Source organism: Chiloscyllium plagiosum, unplaced genomic scaffold (assembly GCF_037043375.1).
Source record: "Chiloscyllium plagiosum isolate Xiang-an unplaced genomic scaffold, Cpla_swu_hap1 HiC_scaffold_6, whole genome shotgun sequence".
NCBI classification, from domain to species: domain Eukaryota; kingdom Metazoa; phylum Chordata; class Chondrichthyes; order Orectolobiformes; family Hemiscylliidae; genus Chiloscyllium; species Chiloscyllium plagiosum.
Window position 1 is genome coordinate 117966802 of NW_028270144.1, and position 12088 is coordinate 117978889.

General features: G+C 40.6%; 1 protein-coding gene across 1 annotated transcript in view; it reads left to right on the top strand.

The window, feature by feature from the left end:
- Positions 1 to 5491: 5491 nt before the first annotated feature.
- Positions 5492 to 12088, top strand: part of LOC122550923 (CD99 antigen-like) — a 45247-nt gene continuing 38650 nt past the window's right edge. The window contains exon 1 of the mRNA XM_043692388.2: positions 5492 to 5722. Within this exon, the coding sequence (XP_043548323.1) occupies positions 5662 to 5722 (61 nt within the window). The 5' untranslated portion in view covers positions 5492 to 5661. The remainder of the gene's footprint in view (positions 5723 to 12088) is intronic.

Here is a 12088-nt window from a genome sequence, read left to right on the forward strand (position 1 = left end):
GGTTATAAGGCAATACCGATAGCTTTGATTCTGGGGAATGTTATAAAATGGGAGATATCAACCAGCCCTCCTTGTAACGACACCAACCTTTCCCTTTCTGTGGAAGTCAATTAAATAATGCTTCACAACTGTTGCAGTGGCAGCTTTATTTGTTCAGGTGCCACCCAGTTACCGGTAACTGAGCTGTAAAAATTGGGAAAATCTGAGGTCTGATCCTTAGTCTATGTTAAATCGGCTGGGATCAAACACGATAATGTTGATGGGCGGGGACTGCGACAATTAAACACATTGGGTTGGTATCAGAGTTGGGATTCAATCTGCAAAAGCATTTAAAAATCCTGTCAGCCACGTTGAGAAATGGCAGCTATTATTCATAATGCTAGAGTCAACCAACTAGTTGTAGGCTTGGAACTACAGAACATGTTCAGGATAAAGAATCAATGCCTTAAATAAATTGTCTGTAAACTCACTTTGGAACATCTTGAGGTTATGAAAGGCACTATCTAAATGCAAGTTTTTCTTTTGGAATCCTTTTTCTCTTCAAGGTGATGACTGCTTATTTCCAAATATTTGAGAAGGGCTAAATGATGAAACTATGTGGATGTGTTGGATAGATGAGGCCTGTATTCGGTAGTTTGAAGAAGATTAAAGGGTTATCTGATTGAGGTACTTAAGATGATTAAAGGATTTGAAAGGGCTATTGGAAATAAATTGTTTTCTCTGTTGGGTGTGTTGGGTGGGATGGAGGGGGAAAAGAATCTAGAAGTGAACTCAACTTAAATATTGGAGCCACGATGATCAGAATGATGTGAGAAAGCATTCCCTCACACAAAGGAAAGACAAAATCTAGAGTTCTTGGTACCAAAATGTCTGGTGCATTTGGGGATCAAACGGAAATGTCAAAACTGAGATAGGGAGTTATTTAAATAAAAAACAATGAAGGAAATATGTTGACTTGACTAGTCTGGTTGACATATGACTTCAGATCCATAGCAATATGATTGACTCTTAACTAACCTCTGAAATGGCCTAGCAAGCCATTCAGTTCAAGGGAAAACTAGGGATGGATTACAATTGCTGACCTTGACAGTGGTGCCTATATTACATGAAGGAATGTGTAAACTCACACCATGCACACTAGAGCCAGTCTTAACTTTAACAGCCTTATCAAAGGTTTTGGCAGTGTCAATAAGAGGACTAAAACTGCCAAATCAATAATCATTTGTCAGACCTGCACCAACCTGATCTACTAACTCTGTTTCTCACTCCACAGGTGCTGCTGGACTTTTGCTTTATGTTCTTATTTCCTATTATCCCAGCATCTTTGCTTTGCTGTTGTGCTGATTGATTTCTGTTAGACAAGGGCATCTTAATGATTATGGAACCAAGGCAGGTAAATGGGGTTAAGATAGGGAACAGCCATCAACTAATTAAATGGTAAGAAAGGCTTAATTTGGATGGGATTGATGGTGTGGTGGGACAAGACTTGTACTTTAGAATTCCTGCACACTTGCTTCTTCCTTTTACCTGTATACCAGTTATTCTCAAACTGTGGAGACCCATGAGATTTCAGCAGGTGAGTTGATGCAAAATTTAATTCTTGGACATACAATACCATGCCTAAACTAAGATCAGGCCAGAACCTTTATCTGTATCACACAGGGCACACCACTCCAAAGAGAATAGTCCTAACTTCTTCAATCTATCCTGAAAACTGAAATTTCTTATCCCTGGCTTCTTCACCCTTTTTGAAAGGATCACATCCTTTCTGTATCCTAAACTGTACACAAAACGCCAGTTGTGCTCTTAACAAGTGTCTGACACAAGATCAACATCATCTCCTTGCTCTAGTTAATGGATCCTGTCTCTACAGTGAGCGGTCATTTCAACAGGCAGTTAGGACTAGTTCCTGTGCGCATGGCATGAGTTTACTCATTCCTTCATGCGATGTGGGTATCACTGTTAAGGTAAGCATTTGTAACCCGTCCCTAGTTTTCCCTTGAACTAAATGGTTTACTAAATCATTTCAGAGGATATTGTTGTGGATCCACATTGTTGTGGATCTTAAGTCATATGTCAGTCAGACCAGAAAAGGACAGCACACTTCCTTCCTTATCGGGCATTATTCATGATCCAAAATGGTTTCGACAACAACGTATCATCTCTGTTAGGGTCACCATTACTGAGACTAGCTTTCAATTCCAGATCTTTGTTAATTGAATGTAAATTCCACTAGCAGCTCTTCTGGTATCCAAACCCACACCTCCAGAGCATAAACCTAGGTCTCTGGATTAATGAGTCCAATTATACTATCATTCTGTTATTGTTTCCCCCTAAGTTATTAAGTGATGAACATTAATACTACATTATTTGAAATATTCCAACAAAAATGGAGGGGTTGAGTTATAAAGGAAGACTGGATAGGTTGCGACTTTTTTCACTGGAGTGTAGGAGGTTGAGAGGTGACCTTATAGAGGTTTATAAAATCATGAGGGGTAGAGATAGGGTTAATGGTAGATGTCTTTTCCTTAGGATGGCAGATTTCAACACTAGGGGGCAGATTTCTAAGGTGAGGGAAGAAAAAACTAAAAAGACACAAGGGGCAATGTTTTTACACAGAGGGTGGTTCGCATGGAATGAACTTCCTGAGAAAGTGGTGGATGCTGCCACAATTACAATATTTAAAAGACACTTAGACAAGTAGATGAATAGGAAAGATTTGGAGGGATATGGGCTAGGAGCAGGAGATGGGACCAGTTTAGTTTGGGATTATATCCGGCATGGAGTGGTTGGACCAAAGGGTCTGTTTCAATGCTGTATGACTCTATGCTATTACGTCATCACAGTAATCTTCTTCTGAGAAATATTATTTATTTTACACTTGTATTCATCAACCAAAATCAATAGTATTATAAATCTTACTAATGGAACTACATTGTTGTGGCTTGTGCTTTAAGTGAGGTGATGGGACAATGGGAATATCATCCACAGACTCTTGGGGTCAAGAGTTCAAATCTGATCTGAGTAGCTGGTGGATTCCTATAATGATTGTTGTAAAATGTTTCCACTTCTCTAATAGAAGAAAATGAGGACTGCAGATGCTGGAGATCAGAGTCAAAAAATTAGGTCTCAAAAAGTTGAGCCAGTCAGGCACCATTGGAGGAGCAGGAAAGTCGACATTTCGAGCATTAGATCTTCATTAGGAATGACATTCCTGATGAAGAGCTTATGCTTGAAATGTTGACTCTTCTGCTCCTTGGATGCTGCCTGACTGGCTGTGCTTTTCCAGACCTCACTTTTTGACTCCAGTTCTCTAATGTCCTTTAAGGAAATCTGTTGTTTTACATGGTCTGACCTATGATTTCAGACGCATAGTAGTTGATTCTGAACTACCTTCTGAAATGGCTAATCTCTGGATTCCAATAATTAGAACTAGGAGGTGATGTTGAACAAAACACTTGTTCGACTGGAGAATTGTGTATTGTTCTGGGTGCAACATCATAGGAAGGATGTGAATGCATTGGAGAGAAGCAGGTTACAAGAATGTTTCCAGGCTTATGAAACTTCAGTTATGAGGATAGATTGAAGAAATTGAGTCTATTCTCTTTGGGAGTTGAGAACAGGTTTGATATACTTCTTCAAAGTCATGGGTAGGCTGGATAGAGTAGATAAAAAGAAACTGTTTCCACTCTTAAAAGGAACAACAAAAAGAGGGCATCGATACAAAGTGATCTGCAAAAGAAGCAAGGACAAAGTGAGGAGATAATTTTTTACTCAGCGACTAACTAGGGTATGGAATGTAATGCCTGGAAGTGTGGTGGAAATGGTTCAATTGTGGCATTCGAAAAGGAATAGGATGATTATTTGAATAGAACTGTTATGCAAGTGTATGAAGGAAAACCAGGAGATTGGAAATAGGTAGTGATGTTTATTTGAAGAACCAGTGTTGACACCATGAGCCAAATGGACACCCACAATAATTCTGTAAAATGCTGACTCCTGTCAGGCATACCCACCTTGCATTAAAGAATAAATTTGAATTAAAAAAGTCTCGAGATATTGATTAAAAATGTTCATTAAATATTCTGCATTTATTAGTGAAAATGCAGTAACATATCTGTAGTTTCCACTAATTTTGTTGTATTATTCTGATGTCTAGAAAAGTGATGTTCTCAAATGAGGCATTTGAGGGAGGATTGGATAGTGCAGGAATATGAGAAGGCAGGAGATTGGCACTAGATTTAAAAAAGCCTGATTAGGGACTGATGTGGATACAATGGGCCAAAAAAGCCTTCTTCTGCACCCTAAAAATTGGGATTCTGTTATTTTAAAGTACCACGGGAATGCTCTTGGGATATACCCTAAATGACTCATCGGCTGTCTGTAGACTATTTTGCTCTGCTTCAGTAGACTTTGGAGATGGCAAATAAATGATATCTATTACTGACATGTATCTGTTCCAGCAGTTTGGAAGGGCCATAAGACCATAGAGCATACGGAATAGGTGTAGACCATTGGGCTCCTTGAGCCTGATCTGCAATTCAACAGAATCATGGCTGATCCAACATTTCTCACATCCGCTTTCCTGCCTTTCCCCAAAACCCTGATTCCACTACTTATTAAGAATCTATCTACTTCAGCCTTCAATTTTCATCAGGACTCTGCCCCAACTCTACTCTGTGGCAAGGATTTCCAAAGACTCAGTCCTCTGCGAGAAGAAATTCCTCATTTCAGTCTTAAATTAGTGTCCCTTCATTCTGAGACTATGCCTTGTAACCATGGATTCTCCCATGATGGGAAAGATCCTCTCAGCATTTATCCTGTTTAGGCCTCTTAGGAATACTATCCATTTCAATGAGATCAACTCTCATTCTTCTAAACACCAGGGCCTAGAATCCCAATTTTTGTTCTTCTAAATAATAATGTCTAGAATCCCAAACCGTTTAGCCTTTGCTTATAAGACTCCACACTGGGGATCATCCTAGTTATCATTGTCTGAACTGCCGAAAATGAAATAATACTTTTTCTTTAAATATGGGAACCTAAACTACTCACTCCTCTTTTTACTCCAACCCCCTTGAAATAAAGACCAACATTTCATTAGCCTTCCTGACTACCTACCTCACATTTGTCCTAGCCTCCTAGGATAAGTACTCCCAAGTCACTTTACATTACAGCCTTCCACAGTGATGGTCCATTGAAATAATACTCTCTCAGTTATTTCTCCCTTCTAAAACGAACTACAAAGTGAACACCCTGAGTTGGCAGCGCAATCAGGGTGGGGTCAGGACGTTTTCCCAAAGGGGCCGGCCAGCAGTGACCCCGCCCCTTCACCGATAGGGAGCGCCACCCCCATTCCCACGGTTGGCCAAACTGTGAGACACTTGGATCATTCATTGGAGCAGATCGTTGTCAATCAGATGGATCGACAGTTCCCAATGACTCACCCCCTCCCCACCCTTGAAGGAGGAGCCTTATTGAAGAATTTCACTCACATTTAAAGCAGGGGAGACTAGCTACTTTATAAATAGGCGCTTAGTATCAAAGCGGGGGGAAAAAGTTTTCAGTGAAGTTGTCAGTTGTTCTGTAAGTAGGGTCTCTTGAGAGGATTTTTTGTTTTTTTTTCCCCCCAAGAGCTTTTCGCTTGCCTTCAGGAGAACAATGTTCCCTTCAAGAGTTGTCCTGTTCTTCGGTTTGGCTTTTGTCTTTGTTGGAACGAAAGGTAAAACATTTTTCTTGATCTCCGCTCGTTAGTTTGTGGTTTGTGTTGGTGTTTTTGAAAACAGAATACGTTTCGAGGCAGTCCTCTTGGGCGGATTGAATCCAGTGTTAATGGAAGGAATCTCATGTATTCTCCCTTCTGAACTGTCCCCTTTTTATTTGTGCCTTTCGTCCCTTGTATGTTTGTGCGAGGTTTTTAAATTTTGGTGCTCGCCCTAACTTAACTCATCAAGCTGAACGAAATTCTCATCTGACGCCCCAAATGAAAACTCAACTGCAGTGTGAGAGCTTTAGGAACGAATAAACTAAAATATAAACACTCTTTATGGTTTCCTCCGCATACTTTTTAAAACTTGCTCACGTGCAAAATTCTAGTTTACTTTTGAGACAGGCAGATATTCCTTTTGACAAGTTTCATGAAGGGACTTTTGCGCGTGAAGATATTTGCCGACTGGCGCTCACCGTTTCCGTTCAGTGATTCACTTCTATTTAAATTAAATAGGTCTGTGCACCAACCTTCTCCCCCAAAACATCATCATTCTATTCTTCCGTGGATATCAGTGGCCCGGCACTTGTTGCTCATCCCTAATTGCTCTGGAGAGCATGAGCTTATGCTTAATGTACAACATTGCTATTTTTAACCAATACTGTTTTGTATAACAATAATTGCTGGTGAAACTCAGCAAGTCTGGCAGGGTCTGTGGGAAGAAAGCAGAGAAGGTTTTGAGTCCGGTGGCTTCACTGATGGCTGTGGGGAGGGGTGGGGTGAGGAAATGGCATTTATGTTGAAGACTAGGCTGAGGGAAGTGGGAGCAGTGAAATGGCTAGGTAGAGCCCAGAGCGAGACATATGAAGGGGAAAGATAAACGAGAATTATGGGTGGTGAGTCAAGGCAGAAGATAAGCTGAATGATTGAGTATTAAGAGTAGCAGAGAATGATGGGTAGTCTTGTGCTAAAAGCAAATGGTGTAATGTGGTTTGTGTTGGTGTTTTTTGAAAACAAAATATTTTTTGAAGCAGCCCTCTTGAGCAGATTGAATCCAGTGTTAATGGAAGGAATTTCATGCACTCTCCCTTCTGAACCGTCCCTTATTTTTGTGCCTTTTGCCCCTTTTTATGTTGGTGCGAGGTTTTTAAAAGAGGTGTAATAGTGGGTGAAAAATGGGTTGGCTGAGCCAAAAGCAAACCATGCCACATCAGGTCAGGCAGCATTTGAGGAGCAGGAGAATCTGGAATCATTCCTGACGAAGGCCTCCAGCCCGAAACATTGATTCACCTGCCCCTCGTTTGCTGCCTGACCTGCTGTGCTTTTCCAGCAACACGCTCTGACTCTAATCTCCAGCATCTGCAGACTTCACTTTCTCTATGCCACATCAGAGCTAAGTGTGGGATGGGTTTTTAAAAAAAGATGGAATTTAGCTCGCAAGTTATTGAATGCAGTGTTGAATCCCATATGACTCTATACAACTATATGATTTAAGATGCATCTCGATGGGTATATGAAGGGGAAGGTTTAGAGAGATATGGGCCTAATGCTAGCAAATGGTCCCAGGTTAAATTAATGTATCTGGTCACCATGGTTGAGTTGGACTGAAGGGTCTGTTTCTGTGCTGTACAATTCTGACTCTGAGATGCTAGCGGAATTTTGCCAGAAATTATTTTCAGTCCTCCAGCATCCACCATTTGTTTTATTTTTGAATTGTACATAGAGGTATACAGATTTTCTTGGAATGTCTGTGTTTGCCATGGTTGGAAATAACCGCACACCTGATTATTGCTTTTTTTTTACCCATTTGAGGCCTTTAACTTTGGCAGTGCGTGTGGCCAACTTTCTTCCAACACAGCTATGTTTTTTATTTTTAAATAAGTAAATGAAATGTAAAATATTCAGCTGCAGTAATCTGAAACCACAATTAAATACATGCACACTTTGCAGCAGTAGATTTTCAGTTTTCCAGGAACTGCTCATACCATGTTTTAGTAACTTAATTCAGTAAGCCATCTCAGGCCAAATGAGTTGGTGCAATGGTTATAAAACAGGGCAAGCCATCTAGAGTTTTGGGTTAATAATCCACTGAGCACAAATGTCACATTTTTATGAATAAAACTTGATATTTGTTTTGAAATCTAAATTAAAATGTAGACATCCTAATAGTTTTTTTAAAAAAAGTGATCTTTTATTAACAACAAAAACAGAAATAGCTGGAAAAATTCTGCAGGTCTGGCAGCATCTATGTAGAGAAAGCTGAGTTAACATTTCCGGTTGAGGGATCTTTCCTTAGATATAGGTTATATAGGGATTGAGGAATCTCCAAAGATGAATGTGGCCTAGGGTGGATATTGTGTATTCTTGGCTAACTGCAATGCAGTCTGTACTGAACTAGCCAACCTCATCAGAGTAAGTGGAACACTTTTTTTTGGCTGTTTTGTAATCGACAGTGCATGGAATAATTTACTACAGCTGAAGGGAACTAGGCTTTTGCTTGCCCTACATTTCACAAATCAACTGGTGCTCTGGTTTCCTCCCACAGTCCAAAGATGTGTAAGTTGGGTGGATTGGCAATGCTAAATTACCCATAATGTTCAGGGATATGTAGGTTAGGTGTGTTAACCATGGAAGAGAATTACAGGGATAGGTTCGGGGGATGGGTCTGGGTCTGGGTGGGATACTTGAAGGGTTGGTTGGGCTGAATGGCCTCTTTCCACACTGAGAATTCTATGTAAAAGAGAACTTTAAAAATCTTTCATTAGTTTGTCTTGTGTGGCTGATTCTATACTAATGGCAGTTGACTGACATCAAAAGCTACTCAGTCTTTGACTTTATTGGAAAAAGGACATGGGAGTAAATATTTACTTTCCTATTGGTTCTCATATCCTTGGCATTTATATTTCATTTTTATTGTTTATCGTATTTAAATTGAACATGTAGTCTACAATTTTGCCTTCAAGTTTTTTTTAAAGTGTGATGTATGAATACAGGTACAAAAGTCATTAGTGTTTTCTTGAACAAGTGCTAATTTTGTAAACCATGGGCATATCAATTGAGCATTGCTTTGCAAACTGAAGTGTCATGTAGATTTAAGTTTCCACATCACAGAACACAATGTTTTTTAAAAAAAGAATACTTTTTTAAAAAGATTGCTGGGTAGCCTTCAGTGTTTTCTAGGCCAATGCATAACAATTTTTGAGGGGTGAATCCATTGGATATTTACCAAATAATGGGACAAAAGTGTTTGAGCCATTATCAATAAATGCCTCCCCTCTGAAGCCACAGGAAAAGCTGTCTCCAAATCTATGTTGCGACGTGAAGGGTCACTGGATGCAAAATATTAACTCTGCTTTCCTTCCACGGATGATACCTGAGCTGTTGAGTTTTTCCAGCAATTTGAGTTACTAATTTTAACTTGTAAGCAATTCCAGACAATGCTGTCCAAGAGGGTGGACACGTGAAGCTGATGAAAACTTGGCTAATTCACTTGGAAATGTCTTTTGGAAATGAGATGGTGTCTGCAGCTGCCTGTAGGATATGTCATTCTATCCCCACTGTTCACTTTTTGTCCTCCTTTGTGTTCAGAGAGAACTTGGAAACCGAGGAATACAGAATATTTGGTCTTTTTAAAAAAAAAATGGAGTGATTTGAAGAGTGTACTTGAAATGTTTTAGTTATAGTTTCAGAATAATTTAGACAGTTGATTGTTTAGTGCCCTCTAGCTTCAAGTCCTTAATGATTAACGCAAATTATCTTCAAGATGTTGTGGCTGCATTTTGAAATACGACACAACAATCTGTTTCAGTGATAAGATTAAAATTTTAGAATACTGAGCAACGGTGTGAGAGTTCTAACAAACATGGGACTGGTGAGAGTCAGAAGCTAGAGGTGTACAGCACAGAAACAGATCTTTCAGTTCAACTTGTCCTCCATGATGCCCAGATGTCCTAAATTAATCTAGTGTCATTTGGACCATCCCTCAAAACCCTTCCTGTTCATGTACCCATCGAGATGCCTTTTAAATGTGGTATTCATACCAACCTATAACACTTCCTCTGGCAGCTCATTCCACACACTCTCTCCACCCTCAACATGAAAGGCGACACGGTGGCACAGTGGTTAGCACTGCTGCCTCACAGCGCCAGAAACCCGGATTCAATTCCCGCCTCAGGCGACTGACTGTGTGGAGTTTGCACGTTCTCCCCGTGTCAGCGTGGGTTTCCTCTGGGTGCTCCAGTTTCCTCCCACAGTCCAAAAGATGTGCAGGTTAGTTGAATTGACCATGCTAAATTGCCCGTAGTGTTAGATGTGAGGGGGTTGCGCTTCGGCGGGGCGGTGTGGACTTGTTGGGCCGAAGGGCCTGTTTCCACACTAAGTAATCTAATCTAATGAAAGAAGTTGCCCCTCAGATCCCTTTTGAAATCTTTCCCCTCTCCCCTTAAACCTATGCTGTTTAGTTTTGGACTTCTGTACCTTGGGGAGAAAATACCTTATCTATTCACCCCATCCATGTCCCTCATGATGTTATAAACCTCTTTTTAAGGTCATTACTCCAGGGGAAAATAGCCCCAGACCCCCCCTATAGCCCGAACTCTCCAACCCTGGCAACGTTCCTGTAAATCTTTTCTGAACCCTTTCAAGTTTAACAACATTCTCCCTGTAACGGAGATCAGACTTGAATACAGTATTCCAAAAGTGGCCTAACCAATGTTGATTTGAATGTCCGCAAGAGCGGTGGTATTGAGGGTTCTAATAAGGCAATCGTAAGTAAGCAGAACGAATGCAGGGCCACACATTGTAACATGCAATGATGAACAGTCAAAACATACCCACAGCTTTGAGGTGTACTGCTTGAATCACGGTTGGACTTACAATCTACTTTAAACTTAAGTACCACAAGGATCAAGAATATGGAACTGCTGAGGGCTTTTGGATGAAAATTTTTCCAGTAGCGTGTGATTCCTTGGACTTGGTCAGCTGTGACTTGACTGTTAATGACTGAAAGCACAAGTAACATTGAATGGAAGTCAAAGCTTTTAAGACATAAGATGAGGTTTGTTGCTTTGATTGCTGGATAAGCCTACTTTGGAAGAGAGAGGGTGAAGTGCTGGACAGGGCCTATGATGTTTTTCCAGGACATCCTTAGTGTGTCGGTAAAATGAAAAGAGGTCTGAAATGCCTCAAAGACAAATGCCTCTCTCTCTCTCACTCTCTCTTGAAAATACAAGAAGCTTTTCAACAGAAAGCTGCACAGATTTCTCTGAAGTATTTTCAGGAACCTCAACGTTCCCAAACATCAGCATCTCTGCCAAGTTCATAAACTCTGAAAGCTGAACTACTGCTTGTTAAGATCTTATACTACAGATGTTCAGGAAGACAGCTTATCGCCACCATCTCGAGCAACCACAGATAGGCAATAAATACTGGCTGGGTTAACAACATTCGTATGAATCAATTTTAGACCAAGTAGCTGTGTGAAACAGTTAGTTTCACCTGTTGATCAAATTGTGATATGATAGTTGAGGAACCTGCCAGAGGGAGCTGTCTTCTCCTGTTGACAACACTGATCAGTTATAACTAATTTAGTCAACCTGTTATGATGACACACTTCTGGAGTAGCTGGGACTTAAACCTAGGTTTAAAGAAAAACTTGTATCAGAATTGCCAGAGATTTTACCATTCAGGAGGAGACACTGCTTCAACCCAAGCCTTTCAGACCAAAAGAAGGAATGCTGTCACTGTCAGAACGCAAAACGTTACAGTGCAGTACAGGTCCTTCGACCCTTGATGTTGCGCTGACCTGTGAAATTAGTCTGCCCATCTCAGCAACACTGTTACATTATTATCCATATGTATGTCCAATATTAATTTAACATCACAGTCTACTACTGTTGCTTACAGCCAGGTCATTCCATGCCCTTACTACTGAGTAAAAAAAACTGCCTTGGACATCTGTCCTATATTAATCACCCCTCAATTTAAAGCGATGTCCCCTTGTGCTAGTAGTCATCATCTGAGGAAAAATGCACTCACTATCCGTTATTAACCCTCTATCTTAAATGTCTCAATTAGGTCACACTCAACCTTCTCTCTAATGAAAACAGCCTCAGTTCCTGCAGCCTTTCCTTGTAAGACCTTCCTTCCATACTAGGCAACATCCAAGTAAATCTCCTCTGAACCCTTTCCGAAGCTTCCACATCCTTCCTATAATGCGGTGAACAGAACTGTGTGCAATACTCCAGGTGTGACCTCACCAGTGTCTTGTACAGCTGCAGCATGACCTCATGGCTCTGAAACTCGATGCCCCTACCATCCGCCACCTCAAAAATCCTATCCACCTGGGTGGCAACTTTCAGGGTAATGTGCCTGGACACTGAG